Below are 26,528 nucleotides of genomic sequence, written 5' to 3'. Positions count from 1 at the left end.
TAGTTTACATAATGATTAATACATTTTAAGTGGCTTTATGGTAATGCACTATTATGCCGTGTACACATGATCGGACATTTTGACAACAAAACCGTGGATTTTTTTCCGATGGATGTTGGCTCAAACTTGTCTTGCATAAACACGGTCACACAAATGTTGTCGGAAATTCCGAACGCCAAGAACGCAGTGACGTACAACACGTATGACGAGCCGAGAAATATGAAGTTCAATAGCCAGTGCGGCTCTTCTGCTTGATACTGAGCATGTGAGGACTTTTGTGCGTCGGAATTGTGTACACACGCTCGGAACTTCCGACAAGTCTTCTTGTCGGAAAATTTGAGAACCTGCTCTCAAACAGTTGTTGTTGGAAATTCTGACAGCAAATGTCCGATGGAGCATACACACGGTCGGAATTTCTGACAACAAGCTCACATCGAACATTTGTTGTGGGAAAACCCTATCGTGTGTACGGCCCATTCGAGTTTTCTTTCTGCTTAACATTTGAGGAACCACTGGATGCTTTATTACTGAATGCCAGTGGGAACTGTGCTATTAAAGTGATTTATGCCAAACATTAGTTTGTGAGGCATAAGTATTTGATGAGTGAAACTTATAGTGGGAGTGGTAGAGCATGTTTGGTGGTGATTGAAGTGTGGGATCTACACCTTCTCATCCAACATCAGTGCCTGACCTCACAATTGGCTTCCATAAGAATATTCAAATATTCCCATAGACACACTCTTAAACCTTGTGGGCAGCCTTCCCAGAAGAGTTATAGCTGCAAAGGGTGGGCCAACTCAATATTGAACCCTACGGACTAAGATTGGGATGCTATTAAAGTTCATGTGGGTGCAAAGGCAGGCGTCCCATTACTTTTGGCAATATAGTGTATTTGTCAATACTATTAATGTTGCACTTAGTTTGGTGCCCCCCAGGATGTTCTCTTGGTCCTGCAGGTGTATCCACCCAGTACTCCTATCTTGGTCTGGGGTTTCCTGCTGTTGTGAGACTGTCCATCGGAAGCCTTTACTATGTGATGAGCATGATTTTAACTGTCACAATGTGAGTTGCCATTTGTCTTTTCACAACAATAAATCTGTTAATATACTACACTTAGATTGCACACTGCTGTTCTTCTTCCTATCTGTTTGCCTAGAGATACTTCAGTCTCTTCAGAGGTGCTGCATCTGGTGCATTGATATCAGCAGAAAGTTGTCCTGACTACTCCAATTGGACTCTATGAATTTTTTTCTGTTCTGCATTGATCTTTATGTACGCACAGCACCTATTGCACCATATATACCCCATTATTACTGTATACACCTTTACTGAAGAAACTGGAGCTGACTGGAGGGGATTTGTGTTAAAACATTAAATTGACCTGCAATTAAAGAGTGGGTCATATATTTCTGGTGAGGATTCGTTATTGACCTATGCATGTATGGTGGGTAAAATTTTTTTACTGAGTGTTCTACCTGCTTGGTTATATAGAGGTTGAAAACTGTGAATGGCCTATTCTTGTAAGTAAATTGTATGTTTGAATTTATTTGAAAATCGATTTACTATGTTATGAGGTCCTTTTTCTTCTTATGGTAGATTTCATTGTGACAGAGTTGTAGAGTGAAAGAAGTATCTTGAAGAAAGGATCCCCAAAGAGTTTAAGCGAGTTGAGACTATACCAAAAAACGACGCATGACTCACTTTTTATAAAGGTTGTTAAACTCTGGTAAGCCTCCTTTCCACTTGAGGGATAAGGGTGGTAAAAGGATTAATATATCTGAAGATCTTTTGCAAAGGAGAAAACAAGACTGTGGTTATATAGGGTATATTTTCTTTTTGATTCCAATCAATAGTTTATGGGACTTTATTATTATTGTATTTCACTTAATTAGACACTGTTTATTTCACAAGAGAAGTGTAATTTTTTAAATATTTTAGTACTGGTTTCTGGATGTATGTGAGTTGAAACACCAGGGGTGTTATTTTACTAGCAGCTTGGGGAAGTAGAGCTGAGTGCAGGTTAAGTGGGTTACTTATCAATAATGCCTGCAAACACTGGTTGCAGGCATCATTTACATAGAAGTTATCACAGCAGTTCCCGAAAGACAAAGTGAGACATGGTTTTCAAAATCACACCCAAAGTCCCTAACTAGTTAAAAATCACTTATGTAGTTTAGATTTTAGACTGATTTCTTGCAGTGTTTAAAAATGTATATTAAAGGACCACTCTGTAGAAGGAGCAAAAAACGGTGACAAAATAGATGGCCAGTAGACATCATCAAACTTGCACTGATAATGAAACAATTCTTATTTTTTATAAGTTTGGAGTTCCTCTTTAAAGCTAAACCTCAGGTACATAGAAAAGAGACAAGCTCATGCAGCTCTGTATTAATTAATATATCCTACATGTATTTTTTAATGCAAGCAGTGTTCAGGTATAGACAGAGCTAGGAGTAGAGAGTGTGGCAAAGAGAAAAGCCTAGTGTGCTGCTTCTTGTCTCGCTGTCCAATCACAGGCTGTGGGAGGAACTTCATAAGAGAAAATTCTGCTCCTCACTGTCCAATCACAGGCTGTGGGAGGAACTTCATAAGAGAAAATTCCGGTCCTCTGCCCTGCCAGACAGCGCTGTGCTGTGTGGCAGAGCTGTGTAAATCTTAAGACTAAATGGACAGAAATACAAATCCTTTGGCAGATAAAACAGCTACCCGATATACCGTATATTTCAGATGTGTTTTTTCATCAGTTTTCCTAGTGTTTGGCGTTACATACCCATCAGATGCCCCTCTGTGTCATGCTGATGTTAGTGACATAATGTAAACACTGCTTAATGGTTGTAGTAATTATCTTCATATGGAAGGAAAGCAAGGTATGGTTCTCCATTCTCTGATTACACAATTTTCATTGCTTGTAAATGTCTGCTGGGGGTAGACATGTTACCTTGTGTTTAAAGGGCCAGGGCAGCAGAGCATCGTATTCTCCTTTCACGATGGCGAAGAACAGGGAGACATGTGTTCCCTTGCCGGCTCCATCCCCATTTAAATAAATACGCAGGCACACCTTATATCCATACCTGGCAGTGTAGAAGGCTGTAAAGAAGAAGAAATTAGGTATTCAGTCACTGCAGGTGTGATTAAAAGACTTCAGGCCCTGGAGCAAAATGTAACCTGGGGCCCCATCACATCTGTTACAAAAGCCTAATCTGTCCTGTTTATAACTTTGGGGGTTTGCAAATGTAGCCCCATTTTCTTATAATCATTACAGACACTAATACAACAAAGGAGCAAAAAAGGGAAAAATCTGTTATAATGGCAATGTGGGCAACCAGCTAGGGACCAGGGAACCTTATACATAGGCTTGAGGCCTGCAGACAGTATGTCATCTTAAAATAAAGTTTATAATGGTGACGGGAGACTCTATTGCTATCTCATCACGCACATAACATGCAGAAAAAAGTGGCATCATAAGCAAGCCAGTAGCTTCCATACACCTGGGGAGGATTACCAGTGAAGTCTGGAAGGGCTAGCTGGTTTTGGTGGTTCATATACTTCCATTATGAAAGTTGCTGTAGACAGCGCAATGATCCACTTCACTGTGACTGGCATAATGTAATGTTACAGTAAACCACCATTGTCAACCTACTTATCTCCTTGGCATGACACCCTCTGCTCTGCACTTACTGTATATACACCATAGGATCCCTTATTAAATTCTTATATCAGTGCAAATCTTTGATTGGATGGTCTTGTTATTGATGACATTTTGCTTCTTGTAAAAGAATACATAAGGAAAACCACAGCAGTTAGTTTTGGCAGTTCACAGTGGCTGTACAGTATTTCAAATTGCACCTCCTTCCAGGAGGAGAACTGGTCACAGCCAGGACAGTTTTAGACCCCATACACACTATACAACTTTTGTTGTCTGATTTCCTTTAGATTTACCAAAACCATGTAGTGCAAGGGACTGCCTGATTGCATACAAATTGAAACTCTAATGCCGTGTACACACGGGCGGACTTTTCAGCATCAAAGTCCGACGATCTTTCCGACGGACTTTCGACGGACTTTTGATGGACTTCCGACAGACTTTCGAACAAACGGACTTGCCTACACACGATCACACCAAAGTCCGACGGATTCGTACGTGATGACGTACGACCGGACTAAAATAAGGAAGTTCATAGCCAGTAGCCAATAGCTGCCCTAGAATCGGTTTTCATCCGTCAGACTAGCATACAGACGAACGGATTTTTCGACCGGACTCGAATCCGTCGGAAAGATTTGAAAAGGTTTGTCCTCATATTATATGGTTTTGGTAAATCTAAAGGAAAAAATCTACAGAAAATTCTATAGTGTGTATCCAGCTTAAGGCCTCATTCACATGAGCAGACTTAAGTGTATGGGACTGCCTGCACAAGGTTGCACAGAACACCTGTGCATCCCTGAGTGGGCAAACAAGGCCCTCACAAGGGTGTAATTTTAGGTACGCCCGTGTGAATGAGGCCTTAAGCTGGATACACACTTTTAGATTTTCTGTAGATTTTTTTTCCTTCAGATTTACCAAAACCATATAATATGCGGTCAAACCGTAAGAGTTTAAATTTGTATGCAATCAGGCAGGCCCTTGCACTACATAGTTTTGGTAAAGGAAATCAGACAACAAAAGTTGTATAGTGTGTATGGGGTCTTATAAAAGGACGAATCTGCCAAACCTCCATGACTGTGGTGCAGTTTATGTAACTAGAAGTAGTATGCACAAAAACCTCCCGCAGCACACACACCCTTCTTCTTCTGGCTGTCAAGGCATTCTAAGACTTGTAGTTCCCTTGCGTTTAGCATTTACACAAACACAACATCTTCTCTGTAACAGTCATGTCTCTCCTGACCTCAACATTGAAAAAAACCCTGAAAAATCCAAATCAGTTTCACTTGGCGGATGACTCAGTGCAATTATGGGATTTGAAGTCATTCTTAGAAACACTTAACAACTTAAAGTATCACCGCAGAATTGGGCAGTGCTCCCAATCCCCCGTCCGTAACTAAATACTGCCAAGTACTTATTGTAATTAAATGGTTGTATTTAAATCATTAAGCTGGGAAATGTGCACTTAACATGACTTTGTTACTTTCACTTTGCTCCACAATTTTGGAGTTTTTCCTGTTCTATGTTCAGCTTCTCATGTAAATGTTTCCACTGCATTCGGTGTGCATTCAAACTGACCACATAACAATGACATAAACATAATTTAAGCATATATGTTTATGTATTCTATATAGTGGTACAGGATAGCATACACTCATATAAATATAAATGGATACAATTAGTGTATGACTGGAGGGGACGAGCATGTCCTATGTATAATAATAATAATAGTGGGTGACATTTGAGCTGTGAGGAAATAGTGATGTGTAAGTGAATATAATAAATAATTATAAAATGCATTTGTCAAGTCAGAATTCATTTTGCCGCGATATGAGTTAGCCGGTTGCTATTGTCCATTACCCATTTGTTGTTTAGCTATAGGTGGAAGTGTAGTAGGATGATGTACCTGGCGAATAAAGGCTGATAGCTCTTCCTGTCACAGCATCATGACTTTTCTGTGTGAAGTTGCTGATCTTCCATAGAAACACACCATCATATGAGGTTTGCTCAAGAGTTGACAGACGCATGTGCAACTCATTTATTGCCAGCTCCTTTGTGGCCAATGTGCAACGTAAGTCAGTGATCTGCAAGAAGATGAGGATGGTTTAGTCGAGAGTATTGATTTTCATGCCATAAACACATGACTGTAGTAACTCCCTGCCTTACTTCAGGTGGACGTGAACTCAAAAAAGGGATTTGCTATGTTACAGGCAACATTTAAAAGTGTTAACTGTGCCTAAGCAGTACTCGGAATATGTATATTTCTTCTTTATTTTCTCCTTGGTTTCTGATATGTGAGTGTGCCTAGTCACGTCTGTTCCTGCAGCCTCTCAGCTATATATCTGAAGTGTGAGATCTAAGGCACTGATGCCTCTGAATGCTAAACTCAGGATTTAGAGTCAGAATTTGCTGATGTCACTGTGGTGCTGATCACTGTTCTCCTTGCTGGAGGCTCTGATATGAGATCGGAAGGTGCATGCTGGGTAGCCAGCTGCACTGAATCCCTGAAATTAATACGAGATGGCTTCAGATGCCCACAGCACAGATAGACCCCGTCTACTTCCGAGATCAGGTTTAAACAATTTAAACATTAACTAAAAGGACAACATTATTGTCATTATCTAAATGTTAAATTTGAATTGGAGCCAAATAAAGTGGAGTATTTGAAAAAAAAAAAAGAATTGGGGGACTGAAACTCCGCTTTAAGATAATGGAACAAGCATAGACTACAGTACACACAGTCATTTCCCATCTCTGGAAGCTTCAATCATTGTTGGCTGCTGCTGGCATGTGTATTTTTCAATAGATTGCTGTTGTCAATGGACAAATCATTCATTTGCAGCTCACTGTCCTATATTTATGGGTGTCTGGAATTTTCACAAGGTCTAATCAGGGAATCCCCAGTAAAAAGGCCTTGGGACAGGTGACACTTCTAGGTTGTGAGCCCAAAAAGCATCCATGAGAAATGCACAAGTAATTTAAGCTCCCAAGTGGGGCAGCTGACATGCTAATTATTATAGCATATGTCAGTTAGTGATGAACTGCAAATCCCAGCATCCTCTGCCTACCAGGGCTTTACTTTTCAACAGCATTGTGGCCACAATCGGCCTCTTTCCGCTTTTGTGTTTCATTTTAGCAAAGATAGTAATGGCGCCTTACTTTTTGTTCACAGGCTTTTACTTTCTGCTGCTCCTCATTCTTCTGCTCCAGTGCTGCTGCCAGTTTGCCGTTGGCACTGTCCATTTCACGGTTCAGGACGGAAATTATATTTTCAAAAACTTGTGTCCTGGCCTCCAGCATGGCCAGTCTAGTATGGGGATCTGTTCCTGTGGAGCCGCCTCCATTCAAACAGCCACAGTCTGTGGCAATGTCACCATTCACAGCCTTTACTTCACCATTTGGTAGGTTGGAAAGCACTTTCCGAACAGCCTGAGCGGTGGAATCCTGCCGGGGGTATTGGAATCCATTCTCAGTTGGCTCTGGCAGGGGCAGACTCTCTTTGATCTGCATTAAAATGGGGGCGACCAGAGACAGGTGTGCCACCACAGAGGATTTCTCATGTTCTTTCATCTTATCTCTGCTGCCCTGCAGGGGGAAAGAAAAATGTTAATCCCATTTATTTAAGGAATACCCTTTTTAAACAATATCAGTACCTGAAGCAGTTTACTGACTGGATGAAGTAACATGTCCAACGAGCCCACCAGATTAAAATTTCACTAAAACTATGCTAACTCCTAGGCAGTTAAAGTGGAATTTAATTCTGCTATTTCTACTTTAATGGGCCCCCAGTAGCTTTATGCCATAATGTGCTAGTATGCAGTTCTAATACCACATTATGGCAGACTTATATGTCAAACAAAGCCCTCCAGCATTGTCAGCGCACCAGCTGGTCCTGGGTTCTTCCATCTTCTTCCTTCTGGGTTTGCTCAGTTCAGCCACTTGAATGGCCAGGCCATGGTGACATCCATCCCACATTATCATGACACAGATCTGTGCCATAAATGTACTCTGAACAGCGCATGCGTGGCCTAAAGTACCTTACTACTGACAGGCCTGGAGAAGACCCCTAGTGGTCTCTTCAGTTATAAAAACCCTGTCTGTCAGTGTTTTTTCAAAACTGTGACTTTAATTTCACCTTAATGAATTTTTCCCAAAACAGGCTACATGCACACGGACGTTTTAAAAAATGGGCTGTAAAGCTAGTACAGATGCCAGGAAAAAGCAGTGTTAAAAACATTTTTTTTCAGGGTTTTGCATTGAATTCAATGCACGTTAAGCCGCGCTAGCTTTCAGCCACGTCTCTCTGTCTCTATTCAAAAATCAATGGTTCCCTATGGGAGCCCATTGATTTGAATATAGGTCGCACTAGAAGTCGGATCAAGATGATTCGACTTGCGGTGCGACTTTTGTGCTGAGAATCTTGAAGAGGGAACCCCGTAAAAAATTTTTTTTTTTAATTTACGTGAGGTTCCCTACTAAAACGATACCAGACCCTTCAGTCTGGTATGGATCTTAAGAGGAACCCCCACACCAAAAAAAAAATGGCATGGGGGTTCCCACCAAGATCCATACTAGACCCTTATCCGAGCATGCAGCGAGTGAGCGCCCCCCCCCCCCTCCTGGACCATACCAAGCCACATGCCCTCAACATGGGGGGGTTGATGCTTTGGGGCAGGGGGGGCCTGCACCCCCCACCCCAAAGCACCTTGTCCCCATGTTGATGAGGACAAGGGCCTCTTCCCGACAACCCTTGCCCGGTGGTTGTCAGGGTGTGCGGGTGGGGGGCTTATCGGAATCTGGGAGCCCCCTCTCATAAGGGGGCCCCCAGATCCTGGCTCCCCACCCTATGTGAATGAGTATGGGGTACATCGTACCCCTACCCATTCACCTGCGGGAAAAAGTGTCAATTAAAAAAAACACGCTACAAAGGTTTTTAAAGTAATTTATTAGGCAGCTCCGGGGGGCTCTTCCGACTTCTCCGCGATCTCTGGCTTCTTCTCCTGCTGTCTTCTGCCAGGCTTCTCTGCTATCTTCTGATCTTTTGCCTGCTCTTTTGCTAGTGGTGGCCCGGTCTTCTCTGTCGTCTTCTTCCCTCCAGTCTTCCTCCGATGTTGACATGACACTCTCTCCCGCTGTAATGCTGTGTGTGCGGTGCTCATTGACTTATATAGGCATGGGGCGGGGTCACTGTGTGATGTCATCCGGTGACCCACCCCTTATGACCTCACCCTCCCAGGGCATGATGGGACTGTGATGTCATAAGGGGCGGGGTCACCGGATGACATCATGCCATGCCTATATAAGTCGTTGCACACTGCACACATGGCATTACAGCGAGAGAGAGAGCGTTGTGTCAACTTTGGAGGGAGACCGGAGGGAAGAAGATGATTGAGAAGACCGGGCCACTGCTAGCAAAAGAGCGGGCAAAAGAGCAGAAGATTTCGGAGGAGCCTGGCAGAAGACAGCGGGAGAAGAGGACGGAGAGCGCGGAGAAGTCGGAAGAGACCCCCGAAGTTGGAAGAGACCCCCGGAGCTGCCTAATAAATTACTTTAAAAACCTTTGTAGTGTGTTTTTTTTATTGACACTTTTCCCCCCCAGGTGAATGGGTAGGGGTACGATATATCCCATACTCATTCACATAGGGTGGGGTGCCGGGATCTGGGGGCCCCCTTATGAGAGGGGGCTCCCAGATTCCGATAAGCCCCCCCGCCCGCAAACCCCGCAAACCCCGCAAACCCCGACAACCACCGGGCAGGGGTTGTCGGGAAGAGGCTCTTGTCCTCATCAACATGGGGACAAGGTGCTTTGGGGTGGGGGGCGCAGGGCCCCCCCTGCCCCAAAGCACCAACCCCCCCCATGTTGAGGGCATGTGGCTTGGTATGGTCCAGGAGGGGGGGCGCACACTCGCCCCCCTTTCCTGACCTACAGGGCTGCGTGCTCAGATAAGGGTCTGGTATGGATCTTGGAGGAACCTCCACGCCATTTTTTTTGGTGTGGGGGTTCCTCTTAAGATCCATACCAGACCGAAGGGTCTGGTATCGTCTTAGGCGGGAACCTCACGCAAATTTTTTTAAGAATCTTTGCGGGGTCATGGGTTTTTGCGCACTGGTCATGGTTTTTTTTTGCAGCTTAAAAATGGCTATGCCATCTACAGCTCAAAAACACCATGGTGGGCATGAGGCCATAGACTACCATGGAGAGGCGTTTTTAAGCTGCAAAAAACGCTCAAAAAAGCGGCTGTAAAAACGTCCATGTGCATGTAGCCTAACATTTGAGGCATGGCTTGCATGATTACTGTTACAGTTACTAGTGTGCTTATGCCAGCTCTAGGTCAAACTGTCAAGCCATTAAATGGATGGTATCATAGCTGACTACATGTGCAGCACCATGGCAACTGCAGATCAAACAGAGGCTAAATTATCAGCTTCCTTGGCTGTAATGGATAGGAGGATAGGAGGGTTTAGTTCAACATTAATAAGTTGCAGGGTCCAGAACTACCACCTCCATTTGCTGTTAATGATTTGGAGATTGAAGCATAAGAGTGTTACTCACAGCTGCCAAATGTAGACCCCCCCCCCCCCCGAATACCCCTTTGAATATGCTTCTAAGCTTAGGCAATCCCAAGGAGAGAAGAGGAATGATGTGGGAAGACACTGCAGCCTATGGAGAGAAGTAAGGCACACAGATAACAGCAAGATGCCGTCTTAGAATAATTCACATGCATCTGACCTCTTTCAAAATACTTCAGTACTTAAAGGAGAAGTATGGTCAAATTTAATTTGGCCCTACTTCTCCTATGGATCACAAGAGTACATTTTGTTCTGCACTCCTGTGGTCCACCCACTCAGCCACGTCATTCTGTCACAAAGATCTATGAATGAACAAACAAAACCCATTTGCCACCACAGCAGACTGCTTGTAGTTCTCCATGAACTGTGAGAGCGCTGGTGAGCACCCTCGTAATCCAGTTATTCTTTCTGCTCTTCAGTAACTGTCTGCCCTCTTTATTTGTCTTGTTTACTGTTATCATCAAGACTGAAAGTAAAAGAAAATCCCAAATTTTGGGTTGTCAAGAATAGAGTGAAAATCTTGAAATGGGGACACTTGTTTTGGTGATCCTGGTGACAATCATGGATTCCGTTACTTTGGAGGGATTTCCTCTTACTTCCTGTTTTGGCTATGGCACAGGAAGTGAAGAGAAATCTCCTCAATGGCATAGGGATGGCAAAAAACTGACAGGGTTGATAATCCTCCCTTACTCTATTCAAAATGTAAAAACAAGTGTTAATTTCTACTTTAAGGAAGTGAAGTGCAAGAAGTGAAAATTAGATTTTGTTTCTGCTAGGGCTTCTGTATGCTTACTGCTGGCATTATACTTATACTGGCTGTCTGATAAAATACAAAGTTAAAGGCCATTTCCTGTCAAGCTTTTTTTTAGTTTTAAATGGTGCGGTAAATGCCTTTACTGGGTTTTTACTCCTGTCCATATTCCCATTGGAGAGATTTCTCTTTACTTCCTCTTCTAACACCCAAATGCTCCTTCCTGTCCCTTTAAGGCATGAAATATAGCACAGTGATTTTGCCATGTCAATTGTCCCTCTCCATGTTGTACAATGTTGTACATGTTGACGGCATCCCTTCCAGACGGCTGTCCGTTTGTGGAAATTTTTTTTGCTTATCACCTATATATCTACTTTGACAAGATGTTATGGAACTGATCCCTGCAAATCTTATTATGCTGCCTTTTTAACAAATCTACATCAAGCTATCGACTGTTGGTGGTACATTAATGATACAACCTCCCCTTACCCTGATACAGCATATATACACAATTGTTTATTACAAGGTGGCGGTGTTTACTGCCAAACACAGTTCCAATCCTTAAGCATAAAGCTTATGGATATACAACATTTATACAGGCTTTTGCCAATTATGTCTTTCTACCAAGATTAAAGAGGAGCTCCACCTTAAAAAAAAATATTAAAAGCCAGCAGCTACAAATACTGCAGCTGCTGACTTTTAATAAATGGACACTTACCTGTCCCAGGGTCCAGCGATGTCGGCAGCCGAAGCCGATCAATCGCTCGGCTCTCGGCTGCCCCTGCCGCCATCCTCGGTCAGGGAATTGGGAAGTGAAGCGATGCGGCTTCACTGCCCGGTTCCCTACAGTGCATGCGCTAGTCGCACTGCGCCTCTGCACTGGTCCCCGTTGTGTTCTGGAAACTGTGTGTTTCCCAGAACACAACGGGGGGGGGGGGGGGGCAGGCATCTGCAGATATTCTGCAGCTATCTAAGCCCGGAAGTGGCTGCAGATACCTGTATTGGACAGGTATCTGCACCCCCCTCCCCCCTGAAAGGTGCCAATTGTGGCACCGGAGGGGGGGGGAATCCGATGAGCGGAAGTCCCACTTTAGGGTGGAACTCCGCTTTAACTATCAAGGTCCTGAAGAAGCGATCACTCTCGAAACATGTAGAGCTTTCTTGCATGTCATAATTCAATACAGGGATACACGTCTGTATTGATATGATATTGATTTATATGATCCATATTGGAGAGGTTTAGCTACTTTCTTGCATTTTTATGTGCAATATTTTAATATTTTTTGTATTATGTGTGTAATAAAGTTTATATATATTTTTCTATAATTGGTGCCTCAAAAGTCCATTTTTCTATTTAACTAAATCCATGTTGTACAATATCTGGCTGATTCTGCCTGTTCCTGTCTTCCCCTCTGTAAACTGACCACATTTATCATGGCTGCTGATCTCTGATAGCGTGGTCAGTTTACATACCTCGCTCATCCAGCTATTTCCTCAGCATTTTTGTATCTCCCCCTCCCACTCTTTCTTCCCATCTCTTCCATAACTTGTGTGAGAGCCATTCTCCTCCCTGCCCCTCTCCTTTCCGTGCAATTCTATTCCTTGCAGCTGGTTCAGTGCTTGTAAAGTAAAGAAACAAATATATTACTTTGATCCTCTCTGTTTTAGGTCCCTGTTCAGTACAGCGTGTTCTTAAAATTATAATGCTAAATGCCTTCTTTGCAGAGCCTTGCTGTGCAGACACGTGACCTCCCTCTGCTAGCTTGCATTTATCAGAGAGAAATCTCAGCCACTCCCTCTGTACTTCCGCGGGAAGGGAAGCAGAGGGAGGTCACATGACAGGATAGCAGAGCTCTGCCAGCATTATAATTTTAGGAAATCATGCACTCTGTACTGAACAGGGAACTAAAACAGAGAGAATCAAAGTAATTAATACACGTTACTTTACAACCACTTAAAATCTTTCCCCTCTGCTAAAATAATGTTCTTATTGCTGTCTGTCTTTCCCTTTAAAATTCCCTTCTTTTTCTGCTCTGTCTGACATCCAGCACCAACACAGGGGTAAATCTCCACCATGGGGACACAGACAGAGGATCTAACGGCATAACAGCAAAGTTTCGGTTAGAATTGGGCATTAAATTGTCACCAGTTGGAATAAATAGGTTTTTCTGTTCATTGTCCATCGCACTTACCTTGTATGTGCAGCCCAGCAAGGAAAAGCGACATTTTTCCTTCCAGTTATTGTTAACGGAACTCTGGTTCTGTAATAATTAATAATAATAATGTAATGTAATAATAATCAATGTGGAAGTTAATGACATTAGTTAGTTGTGGGAGTTAAAAGAAAACTATTCTGTTAGTAAATGAACGGCGTTAGGCATTAGATCTACAAAGCAGAAGTAGCAAAGAAAATACATTGACTTTAACTTAAAAAAATCCTTGCAATAAATAATGACTGGCTTTAGAAGGATTTTCTCAATAAAAGTAAAGAATCATTTTCAGTTCTCTATTGGAAGGTTTTGTCTAAAATGCAGAACTGTGTCCTACCTTCCCCTTTGCCAGCATTCCACTTTTGTTCTGCATTTGATCATCTGGGGACCTTTTCTCACATTTGTGTTTCTGAAAAGAAGGATATTTCCTGATTGTAAATGCACATTATGTAACTATTTGTAAAGTGCACACGCACGACAGACAGTCCCGGAACCTGCTCTTTAAATGCTGTTTGTTTGTTTTTTTCCTTTTTGAAATGGAAGTGTTTCCAGATTTTGTAATTGCTTGGCTTATCGGTTAAGTGCGTTTATTTATTTTTTATGTAAGTCCCAGGTGGAAACTTCTAACCTTTAGTAACTCAGCTTTAGTTATTTCCAAGGTCTTAAATATCTTTCTGAAAGCTTTTAATGTCCCTTGTCATGAACGATACTGCTTTCGCTTTTGATAGACAAAAGTTTCACAGATCCTCTACTTTGGGAAGAAATCAAAATGAGACCAAAAAGGGTACGTTTTCTTCAGCTAGAGAGACATATATTATATTTGTGTTTAGTGTATAACTACTGTATTTATATACTAGTAATTTGTTATAACTGTTTATGTACTTGATATTATTATACTTACATAAATATTCACACCATACATGTAATATAAGTGTATATGTATATACTTATTTATACTCTGTGTGATTATTTCTATTTCAATATCTTTTATTGCAAAGTTTTAAGCATTATACAAAAACTTAATGTCAAATAAATGTCAAAAAGAAGACCCATCCTCCAAAGTGATCAGAGGCCCTGTGAAGCAAAACACAGAATGGGGTCTGTTTTTTATTGTTTTCACCCAAGATTCCCACAACTTTCACCCAAGTTTCAGACATTTTCTTGTTCAATATTTTTATTGAAGCTGTTATAATGGTTACATAAACAACAATAGCGCCAGAGAGGCAAGTGAATATGAGTGATACTTAGAGAAAATGTACATACGTCGTGTCAAGGAGTCTAAGAAATCTGACAAAGTAAAGAAAAGAGGTAATCCAGCAATTGGCTGTGGATTGAGAAGACGGGGGCAAAAAGCCTCCAAAAACACACATAATATTGGTCCAGTAATCAGGAAATATAATGCCAAATGGTTGACCAGGACGGAAGGTCCTAAAATATACTCAGGGGGAGACCCCAAGTATTTCATGAAGAAAACGAGAAAAAAAGAAGAAATGAGGCAGAAGGGAACGAAGAGGAAAAAAGAGGAGAAGAAAGGAAGGTCAGGGCCAGGGCCACAATCTACAAGATTCAGACATTTTCTAACTGAAACATATGTGCAAATATGTAAATCTTGGATTAAAACATTGATAAATAGATTACATATTACATAGTGTTATTGATTATACCTGTTTAGAAGCTTTAAATATATTATTCTTACCAGGAAATCAGTACTGAAGATTCTCAGCGAGCATTTGGGGCAGACTGTTGTATTATTGACACATTCGGTCTCTAAATGGTCGGCAAGGTGTCTCCGCTGCACTGTCCGTTCACAGCCAGTGTGGCACAGAATTTGGGCAAAGTCGCAGAGGTTTTGGTGTTCCTACAAGATGTAAAAATTTGATATCATATTATCGTTTCAGAAACACTCTAGGGAAGGGGGGCAGGAATTTTGTTAGGTGCCAGGCAGATGCGCTCTCCCCAGGATGATATTACAGTATACTGGAGCAGCGATTGGCTGTCCTGTCGAATGGTCACGTACACAGGAAGATGTAAATGTGCTAAGCTAGCCATACACACAAAGATTTCCCAAACCACACTGAACAGCATGAATGGGGGAATCTGTGCTGTCAGCAATTGTATTTTAGAAAGCATGACAATTGCAGTTGCCCTAAATGTATGAACAGTGACTGCATGTGATAGGATGTAGTCACTGTTCAGCTGACAATTTTCTACCTGGCTCCTTGGATTCTTCTATCAAAATTTGTCAATCCAGGTGGTGCAGACAGTCACCCACAGATCAAAATTTTGGCTGATTTAGCAAGAATCTGCTGAAATTCCCGCTATGTATGGCCACTTGGGCCTGGGCACGCTCAACATATAAATGTTTACAATATCATTATTCTATGAACAATTGAAGGTGCCCATGCCCTTTTCAGTTGGATAGTTTGGTAAGCAGACTGTTTAATACTCTGATATTATTCAATAAACAATTGATAGGGGAAATTTCTGTTACTTGCACATTTTTTTTTGGATCCAAATCAGGAGGAAACAGCGAGACAGGTTGGGAAATTCCCTTTTGCTTCTACATAACTCTGGTGTTTAGTGTACCAGAATTTTTTGGCACATGAAAAGTATCTCAATGAGACAATTAGAATTTTACATTTCTGATTTGCAAATACAAGCTTTACATTTTACTGACTATAAACCGATTGTAGCAGTGTTTTAAAGTATAACTAAAGAGGGGTTAAAACCACTGAGTTGTTATCGCTGTTTGTTCCTCAGTTAGGGAGATTCAGATTTTCGAATTGTCTTTATCACCAAAGTCATCAGGATTACAGTGGGGGTTAATTCAAAATGTCAGTTGTCACCAGGACAGAAATAAAGGGGAAGTCTTGCAATAGGGACACTTATTCCTGTGACAACTGTCCAAGGGGATTTCTGTCACATTAAAAGAAAAATCCTCTCACTTCCCATTGAGTCTGCAGAAGGGGAAGTAAAGGGGAAAATACCTAATGAGACTCAGATTGCAAAAAAAACAAAAGACAGTGGTTTTAATCCTCTCCTAGCTCTTCCCCCTTCACTTCCTTCTCTCACATGAGACTCAGGCAGAAGTGGGGGCCATACATTTCTGCTGCTGTCAATCAAATCCTGTGAGGCGGGAGCTGGGGGGGTGGGGCTGAGCCACTCTGTGTCTAAAGATGCACACAGCCTGGCTCAGGAGCGTGCCTGCACGGGTGCCCCCATAGTACCTGGATTGCTATGGAAGCACCCGGATGAAGATGAGGCAAAGAGAGCCACCAGGGGGCATCCAGAAGAGGAGGCAAGGGACAATAAGCAATATAGTTGCACAGAACAGGTAAATATAACCTCTTTTCTATTTTAATAAACAAATTGAGACTTTAATATCACTTTAAATTGCATAGCCTGTTCTATTCATCTCCCTGATAATCCTGCTGTAATCTTATCTGTGCACAATTCAATCATCATAATATCATATTTACCAACATTTCAGTGTCATGGTGTCATGCCTGGCTCCCCTCTCTTGATAGAACAAAAGAGAAGAACCTCCCTGACAACAAATTTCAATTATAGAACTAAAGACATACAGAATAGGCAGGTGCAGGTTCCCCTTGAGGCTGTAGGTGGCATGTGCTATTGGTACAGGTGGAGAGGTGTCTGATTAGGAAATTGTCTCCTTATGGACTGCATCAAGGCCTCAGGGAAGCCAGCTGTTAAACTGGATGCTGAAACCTCTTAAGACTTCAGGCAGCCATCTTGACTGAGAACCTTATATATAGGGTCTCCTGAGCCATTTTGGTTTGCCTGGAGCTAGTGCTAGGGCAGACAATACGCACTGGCTAGAGCAGTGATGGCAAACACATGGCACGCGTGCCGCTGCCGGCACGGCGAGCCGTCTCTGTGGGCACACCGTGACAATTGAGAAATTACACTGACAAATCATCATTGGAATCGTCGACACCGCACCCGCAAACTACATCTCCCACAGTTCTATGGGGCTGGTGATGTGTCCGATTGGGCGTGATGCACGCTCCAAACGAGAGCGCTGAAGCCACGCCCCCTGTTCTTTTTATCTGACGTCTCTTTCTGACGTTCCCTGCTGATGCACCTGCTGTGTGAAATCTCTTCATCGGACACCACCGGAGCGCCCGGGAACTGACCCCACACTGCAGCCCAGATTTCAACGAGACAAATGTGAGTTATTATCCACTTGCCGACCCGTTATAGCCGAAAGACGGCTACAGCGTGGTCGGCTTATTCTGGGAGGGCTTCCATGGATGTCCTCCCAGAATCTTGCTCCCACGCATCCTACAGTGTGAGGGGAGAGGGGGAGGAGGAGAGATTGTTTGCAGAGTATGGTTACTGAGCAGCGCTGTGGGCACTACAGATCCAGCCCACAGCGTTGCTCAGTACCCATACTCTGCAATACTCTGCCCATACTCTGCAATACTCTGCCCATACTCTGCAGTACTCTACCCATACTGTGCAATACTCTGCAGTACTCTGCCCATACTGTGCAGTACTCTGCAATACTCTGCCCATACTGTGCGGTACTCTGCCCATACTCTGCAATACTCTGCAATACTCTGTAGTACTCTGCCCGTACTCTGCCCGTACTCTGCCCATACTCTGCCCATACTCTGCCCATACTCTGCCCATAGTCTGTCTATAGTCTGCAGTACTCTGCCCATACTCTGCCCATACTCTGCAGTACTTTGAACCTGTGTCCTGGCCTATGGACAACAATGACAAATTTTTTTTTCATTCCAGCCCTTTGTATCTACAGCGGACCCAGCAGAGCAGTGTCAGCGGTTTCACAGGACATTGGACAAAACCGTGAGTTGCTCTTCTACAATTCTGTGTTTTATTATGTACATTTTTTGTGAAATGTCCATACTCTGCAATACTCTGCAGTACTCTGCCCATACTCTGCAGTACTCTGCCCATATTCTGCAATACTCTGCAATACTCTGCAATACCCTGCAATACTCTGCCCATACTCTGCCCATACTCTGCCATACTCTGCAATACTCTACCAATACTCTACCAATACTCTGCAATACTCTACCAATACTCTGCCAATACTCTGCAGTACTCTGCCAATACTCTGCAGTACTCTGCCAATACTCTGCCCATACTCTGCCCATACTCTACCCATACTCTGCCCATACTCTGCAGTACTTTGAACCTGTGTCCTGGCCTATGGACAACAATGACAATTTTTTTTTCATTTCAGCCCTTTGTATCTACAGCGGACCCAGCAGAGCAGTGTCAGCGGTTTCACAGGACATTGGACAAAACCGTGAGTTGCTTTTCTACAATTCTGTGTTTTATTATGTACATTTTTTGTGAAATGTCCATACTCTGCAATACTCTGCAGTACTCTGCCCATACTCTGCAGTACTCTGCCCATATTCTGCAATACTCTGCCCATACTCTGCCCATACTCTGCCCATACTCTGCCCATACTCTGCCAATACTCTGCCCATACACTGCAGTACTCTGCCAATACTCTGCCCATACTCTGCCAATACTCTGCCCACACTCTGCCCACACTCTGCCCACACTCTGCCCATACTCTGCCCATACTCTGCCGTGCTCTGCAATACTCTGCCCATACTCTGTAATACTCTGCAATACTCTGCCCATACACTGCAATACTCTGCAGTACTCTGCCCATACTCTGCAGTACTCTGTCCATACTCTGCAGTACTCTGTCCATACTCTGTCCATACTCTGCAGTACTCTTTCCATACTCTGCTCATATTCTGCCAATACTCTGCCCATACTCTGCAGTACTCTGCCCATACTCTGCAGTACTCTGCCCATACTCTGCAGTACTCTGCCCATACTCTGCCCATACTCTGCCATACTCTGCCATACTCTACCAATACTCTACCAATACTCTGCAGTACTCTGCCAATACTCTGCCCATACTCTGCCAATACTCTGCAGTACTCTGCCAATACTCTGCTCATATTCTGCCAATACTCTGCCAATACTCTGCCCATACTCTGCAGTACTCTGCCAATACTCTGCAGTACTCTGCCAATACTCTGCCCATACTCTGCCCATACTCTGCCCATACTCTGCCCATACTCTGCAGTACTTTGAACCTGTGTCCTGGCCTATGGACAACAATGACAAATTTTTTTTTCATTTCAGCCCTTTGTATCTACAGCGGACCCAGCAGAGCGGTGTCAGCGGTTTCACAGGACATTGGACAAAACCGTGAGTTGCTTTTCTACAATTCTGTGTTTTATTATGTACATTTTTTGTGAAATGTCCATACTCTGCAATACTCTGCAGTACTCTGCCCATACTCTGCAGTACTCTGCCCATATTCTGCAATACCCTGCAATACTCTGCCCATACTCTGCCCATACTCTGCCCATACTCTGCCAATACTCTGCCCACACTCTGCCCACACTCTGCCCACACTCTGCCAATACTCTGCCCACACTCTGCCCATACTCTGCCCATACTCTGCCCATACTCTGCCCATACTCTGCAATACTCTGCCCATACACTGCAATACTCTGCAGTACTCTGCCCATACTCTGCAGTACTCTACCCATACTCTGCAGTACTCTGTTCATACTCTGCAGTACTCTGTCCATACTCTGTCCATACTCTGCAGTACTCTTTCCATACTCTGCTCATATTCTGCCAATACTCTGCCCATACTCTGCAGTACTCTGCCAATACTCTGCAGTACTCTGCCCATACTCTGCAGTACTCTGCCCATACTCTGCCCATACTCTGCCCATACTCTGCCCATACTCTGCAGTACTTTGAACCTGTGTCCTGGCCTATGGACAACAATGACAATTTTTTTTTCATTCCAGCCCTTTGTATCTACAGCGGACCCAGCAGAGCGGTGTCAGCGGTTTCACAGGACATTGGACAAAACCGTGAGTTGCTTTTCTACAATTCTGTGTTTTATTATGTATATTTTTTGTGAAATGTCCATACTCTGCAATACTCTGCAGTACTCTGCCCATATTCTGCAATACTCTGCCCATACTCTGCCCATACTCTTCCCATACTCTGCCCATACTCTGCCCATACTCTGCCCATACTCTGCCCATACTCTGCCCATACTCTGCCCATACTCTGCAGTACTCTGCCAATACTCTGCCCATACTCTGCCAATACTCTGCAGTACTCTGCCAATACTCTGCCCACACTCTGCCCATACTCTGCCCATACTCTGCCCATACTCTGCCCATACTCTGCCCATACTCTGCAGTGCTCTGCAATACTCTGCCCATACTCTGTAATACTCTGCAATACTCTGTCCATACACTGCAATACTCTGCAGTACTCTGCCCATACTCTGCAGTACTCTGCCCATACTCTGCAGTACTCTGTCCATACTCTGTCCATACTCTGCAGTACTCTTTCCATACTCTGCTCATATTCTGCCAATACTCTGCCCATACTCTGCAGTACTCTGCCCATACTCTGCCCATACTCTGCAGTACTTTGAACCTGTGTCCTGGCCTATGGACAACAATGACAATTTTTTTTTCATTCCAGCCCTTTGTATCTACAGCAGACCCAGCAGAGCGGTGTCAGCGGTTTCACAGGACATTGGACAAAACTGTGAGTTGCTTTTCTACAATTCTGTGTTTTATTATGTATATTTTTTGTGAAATGTCCATACTCTGCAATACTCTGCAGTACTCTGCCCATATTCTGCAATACCCTGCAATACTCCGCCCATACTCTGCCCATACTCTGCCCATACTCTGCAGTACTCTGCCAATACTCTGCAGTACTCTGCCCATACTCTGCCCATACTCTGCAGTGCTCTGCAATACTCTGCCCATACTCTGTAATACTCTGCAATACTCTGCCCATACATTGCAATACTCTGCAGTACTCTGCCCATACTCTGCAGTACTCTGTCCATACGCTGTCCATACTCTGCAGTACTCTTTCCATACTCTTTCCAATGTTTAATGGAAAGCTCTGTTATTGTGTTTTTCTTTTTAAACAAAAGCTGTTAATTAGTTTGGACAACTGTACGAGTTGTTTTTTCTAAACTAAAACCTCGTTATTCAGGTGTAATTGCGGTGTTGGCACTTTGAAAAAAATAAGTTGTTTTTTGTTGCAGTTTGGGCACTCGGGCTCACAAAGGTTCGCCATCACTGGGCTAGAATAAGTAATTAGTGCAAGGAGAGGTTCCTGGCGAATAGGGTCAAACCAAGGACTACACCTGCAGAAAGGAACATTCTGGTATTTAGAATAGCCACATGGGGCTTTCCTTAGCAACTGTACAGTGCTGTCCAGTGCACCACAAATCACCACCCCTCTAGCGGAAGCTGTCTTTCGGTTGTACATCCCCAAAGCCTGGTAATACTTCTAAATCAACAATTGCTGCTTTGCCTTTTATCAGTGCCTTCAAGAACTGTCATTATTCATTACTGTTAACTTATCAATTCAATATACCAGTGTTGGACAGGGTGACCAGCAATATTGGGGTTCCACAGGGGACAGTTCTTTCTCCCTTTCTTTTTACTGTCTATACCACTGATTTTAGTTACCAGACAGAGACAGTTTTTTGATGACTCTACGGTAGAGGGATGTATCAGGGTTGGGGAAGAGACTGGGTATAGGACTGTGGTGGAGAACTTTGTCACATGGAGAGAGGATAATCATCTGTATCTAAATGTGGCAAAGACAAAAGAGCTGGTTGTGGATTTGAGAATGAGAAAGGCACCAGTGACTCCCATTTCCATCTGGGGAGTGGATGTGGATGTAGTAGAGAGATACAATTATCTGGGGGTGCACATACATAATAAGCTGGACTGGGACAAGAACACTGAGGTGCTCTTTAGGAAGGGCCAGAGCCGCCTCTATTTTTTGAGGAGACTGAGGTCTTTAAACATCTACCGAACAATGCTTAAGTTGTTTTATAATTTTGTGGTGGCCAACCCCCATCCTATATGCAGTGGTATGCTAAGGATGCAGGTATAGAGTGGCTGACACCAATAGACAAAACAAACTGGTTCGCATAGCCAGTGATGTTGTTGGATTGGAGCTGGAATCTTTAACAACATTGTTGGAGAGGAGAATGTTGTTCAAGGTACGTTCAACCTTGGAAACTCCTCCCACCCACTCCACAATACACTGGTCAGTCTGCGGAGTACCATCAGTGACAGATTGTTACAACCACGATGCACTACAGAGCAACACAGGGAATCATTTTTGCCCGTGGCCATCAAGTTATATAATTATTCCCTGTGAGGGCTGGAGATGAAGATGTAAATATGGTTTACGATCAGGATTTTTATGTAATTTTTATAGTATGTTGGTATTATGTTAATTATTATTTGGGGTAATGCTAAAGAAAGGTATTGTATTATTTTGGTAGTTTGATTTTCTGTTATTTCTTAATCTGTGTTATTTATTCTATTTTGTCTTTTAATTGTATGGATGATTTATTAGAGTGTAGTTTTAATTTGTTTTATTTGGTGCTAATGGCTGTTATTGGAAATTTCGTTATGTTCTTGTGTCTTGCTCTGTTCATTGTTGTGATCTTGTGTTGTCATTGTTGTGTGTGTCATGTGTTGCATTCATTTTCCCTTTAGGATCAATAAAGTATTCTGAATCTAAAAAGTGAGAACTACATACCTAACACCCTGGGACACAGCATCATTGGGACTGAGGTCCAAAAAGCCAGACTGTCCCAACAAACTGGCACATTAGGCATCTATGTCTTAAAATAATTGCTCAGATTGGACAACCTTTTATACCTGGCAATGAACACAACTCTATCGCAAAACTCTCTGGAGTTCAAGACAGTCATATGATGCAGATGCTGAAATTTCTCCACAGCAACTGGTTTGGCGATGCTGTCTTTACGAATATTGTAAACTCTTTAGATAAGTGCCAACATTTCCTGCTCTAACAGTGAATTTGTAGAGATACATCAAACAAACATAGCAGGAAGAGATAGCAAAGGAATTCTCTTAAGGGGTCTCCAGTCATTGACCAAAACATGGATGAGCTTTTCTTTCCATAATAAAGTGATTATCCCAGATAGGTCATATACTGAGAATTACACCCAACATACAGATTGAGTGAACTGTGTAGCATTCATACATAGAGAATAGGAACAAATACTAAGAGTTATAGTACATCAGAATATGCAATAGGACAATAGAATGGGGTCCTGCGCAGTGTCCATACATACAGAATAAGAACAGATACTGAAAACCAGGGGCGGACTGACCATTGAGCCACTCGGGCACTGCCCGAGGGCCCTGGGCCACTAGGGGGCCCCATCAGGGTTGCCAGCCTCAGTAAAACAAGGGACAGTAGGTATAAATCTGTGTTTTTTTTACATCTGTCTGTGTATACTGTGTGTGCATGTATGTGTATATTGTGTGATTGTATACTGTGTGTGTGTATACTGTGTGGCCCCATAATCTCCTATTGCCCGGGGGCCCCATGAGTTATCAGTCCGCCCCTGCTGAAAACTACACTAAGCATTTGGGACAAGAGAAATGGCATTGTTCAGCGTCCACACATACAGAATAGGAACAGATACTGAGAATTACACAGAACAAGAGAAGTGGCGTTATGCATCATCCAACAGTGATGATGTGCACCATTAATATGTACAAAAAAGAACAGGTACTAAGAATTGCATCTAGCATACAGTTCAAGAGAAGTGGTACTGTGCAGAGTCTAAATATACAGAGCAAGAGAAGTGGTACTGCGCAGAATCCAAGTATACAGAACAAGAGAATGGGTTACTGTTTAAAGTCCATTCATACAGAATAAGCTTAGGATCATGCTGCATCTCGGAAATGCATGTACGATCGATCGCATGCTCCCAACACATGAGAGAAATGCAATGCTGTTTACCGTGGCTTGTTTTTTAATGCTCAAATCTGCATGGTGCCACAGCACCATGTGATTCAGTGCATTGTGTTTTAAAGTAAAAGGGTCAGGGACTTTTTTTCCCCATGTTTCTGCAGGTAGGGCAGCCCATTGAAATGAATGGGCTGCCTTCACTTATAACACAAGCTTGCACATATGTGAACGGATCCAAAAGTGGGGTACACACTATAAGAAAATCGGGCGAACCGTCGCCTGGGTTTAATTGCTGTTTCATAGCAAGTCTGAACTGAGGATAGAAATAATGAATGAAAATTCTCGTACGACAAAGGCTTTTTATGGGTTATTTGTTTCTGATCACACGCAGTCTTTCATATCTGATATTTCTCTTATGAAAATGGTACACATTAAATGAAAATTGATCGTTCTGTTTATGTACGAGAACATTTTTTGAGTTTGTCCCTTTGGACATTTTCGTTTGCAAAGTCAGAATCGGATGTCGAAAGTCATGTACATACTGTACTGGGATCGAACGATTGTGCCTCATACAGAATTTTTCTTTTTCAATTTTCTCATAGTGTGTACGGGGCATTAGAGCACATACTGAGAATTATAAACAAGAAATTACATATTATTACAATTTTAACAAAATGTAAAACTATATTACACATCCAGAAATGAGATTAGTATAAAACATACCTCATAGTCTCTCAGCACTCCACTCCAGTTGCAGTTTTCTGTCACACAATGAACCCTGAGCTCTGAGATCTCCTTATTGATAGCAGCATCACTGAATGCCTGAAATAAAATCAGATGAATAATAGGTTGGGGGAATTTCTCACCTTTTACATTCAAAACCACAACAGAAAAATTCCAATGTGTTAAACATAATGAAAGTATCACTTTTTTTTAGTTAAAGGGTAAGTCCACGCAAGTGATATTTCGGTTCTGGGTAGAGCTTGTTACACATTGTAGCAAAACTGTTTAAGGGGAGAAGGCGCATTGCTGTTACTTACCCTGTCTGCTGATAGGTAGCTGTCCTCAGTCAATGCTTCTGGGCCCCCTTGTTTACATTTGGGACAGATGGGACTTTCGTGGTTCCTGTCCAGATAAACATACAGATGACAATTTTTTGTATAACTCTGATTATTTCCCTACTGTTAAAAAGGGAATTTTGATTTACGCTCTGTCATTTTCAAATTTTACAGTAAAATGTGGATGTTACCTAAATGAAGCTAGAAGGAGTAATAAAATGAATTACATATTGTATATGTGTTTTTATCTACAGCCTTGAGTCCTCCATTCTTTCTTAGTTGAAGCCCTTCTAAATCTATACCATTCGCTTATGGAACACCAATTCCAAATTACTGCTAGATTGGTGACAGTATCATAATCAGAAATGTTTTTCTGTTCCTAAACACTAAAATTAAGCTATTATGGCATCCAATTGTCTGCCCACCAACATGCAGGAAGGGTGTTGATCGGAAGGAAACCTAAATCCCACCGGATGTGGTGCTTTTTATGCCATAAATACCGCATAATTGAAGAGCCCCTAAAGATCTACAAAACATTGTATTCCTCCATTGAGTGATCTGAGCTCTCAATTTTGGAAATCTTTTTATGTACACAAGGGTGTTAAGCAACAGCTCCACTGAACATCAGTGATCACAGGAACGAATGCCTAGGCTTGTGGTCACATGACCAGGACAGGAGGAACCATGGAGCAAAATCCCCCCCACCAAAAATATAAATATTTTAGTTAGCTATTGCTCTTCATTTAGCCATCCCATCAAGAATGATAACATAATATTATATTAAAGGACCAGTCCATCAAAAAGTGATATTTTACCAGGTGAAGCCTGGTGGGCTGAGTCAACCTGTTGCTTCTTCTAGATCTTGGACACTTTAACACTTTAACAGTGAGCCCTTCCTCTTCGCCACTCAGCATAAATTGTACAGGAACATCAGGGGTGGTGTAGGGGAGACAGACAGACCACATCTATGACTGACCTGATAATCCAGGCCAGACATGGCGTGCAGTATCGGTGTCCGCAAAGCGTCTGCTGTGCCTTCTTCAGGACATTGTTACAATTGCAGCACAGGTATTTGTTTCCAGGTGCAAGGTCGCAGATACTGGTGGGGTAGCCGGATACAAACACGTTCTCATCTGGCAAAGAAGATGTACCACTCTTTAGTTTCGCCATGGTATACGATCCCCAGAAGGCTACCGGCTGCTGCGTGTCTCTCTCCTTCTTCTGTGTGAATACTTTCAGATGTCACACAAGACTTAATACCTGCGAGCTGTGGCAGCTCCCTCCCAGTCAATGTCCTGTACTGGGGAAACCAGCTAGAAATTCCCCTGATTACTTCACTCACTGACTGACGAGTGTGATTTCCCCAGACGCCTTGTTCGGTACACTCCACACTCTAACAGGAAGTAAGCATACAGCAAATGACAAGCTGAAGTTTTGTGACTTTTACACACATTGTGCTGGAACCTGAGGGA

The 26,528-nt window shown here is 42.8% G+C and overlaps 1 protein-coding gene across 1 annotated transcript in view; it reads right to left on the bottom strand.

Annotated features, from left to right (window-relative positions):
• Positions 1–26,464, bottom strand: part of TRAF1 (TNF receptor associated factor 1) — a 29,061-nt gene extending 2,597 nt beyond the window's left edge. Inside the window, exons 1-9 of the mRNA XM_073599552.1 lie at positions 26,033–26,464; positions 25,039–25,123; positions 24,722–24,820; positions 14,868–15,029; positions 13,509–13,580; positions 13,154–13,222; positions 6,800–7,225; positions 5,547–5,724; positions 2,939–3,087 (exon numbers count right to left, since the gene is read on the bottom strand). Of these exons, the coding sequence (XP_073455653.1) occupies positions 2,939–3,087; positions 5,547–5,724; positions 6,800–7,225; positions 13,154–13,222; positions 13,509–13,580; positions 14,868–15,029; positions 24,722–24,820; positions 25,039–25,123; positions 26,033–26,226 (1,434 nt within the window). The 5' untranslated portion in view covers positions 26,227–26,464. The remainder of the gene's footprint in view (positions 1–2,938; positions 3,088–5,546; positions 5,725–6,799; positions 7,226–13,153; positions 13,223–13,508; positions 13,581–14,867; positions 15,030–24,721; positions 24,821–25,038; positions 25,124–26,032) is intronic.
• Between the last annotated feature and the right edge of the window lie 64 nt (positions 26,465–26,528).

This window comes from Aquarana catesbeiana, linkage group LG09 (genome assembly GCF_042186555.1).
Source record: "Aquarana catesbeiana isolate 2022-GZ linkage group LG09, ASM4218655v1, whole genome shotgun sequence".
In the NCBI taxonomy this organism is placed as follows: Eukaryota; Metazoa; Chordata; class Amphibia; order Anura; family Ranidae; genus Aquarana; species Aquarana catesbeiana.
Note: the sequence above shows the minus strand (reverse complement) of the source record. Positions and strands in the feature narration are given on the sequence as shown.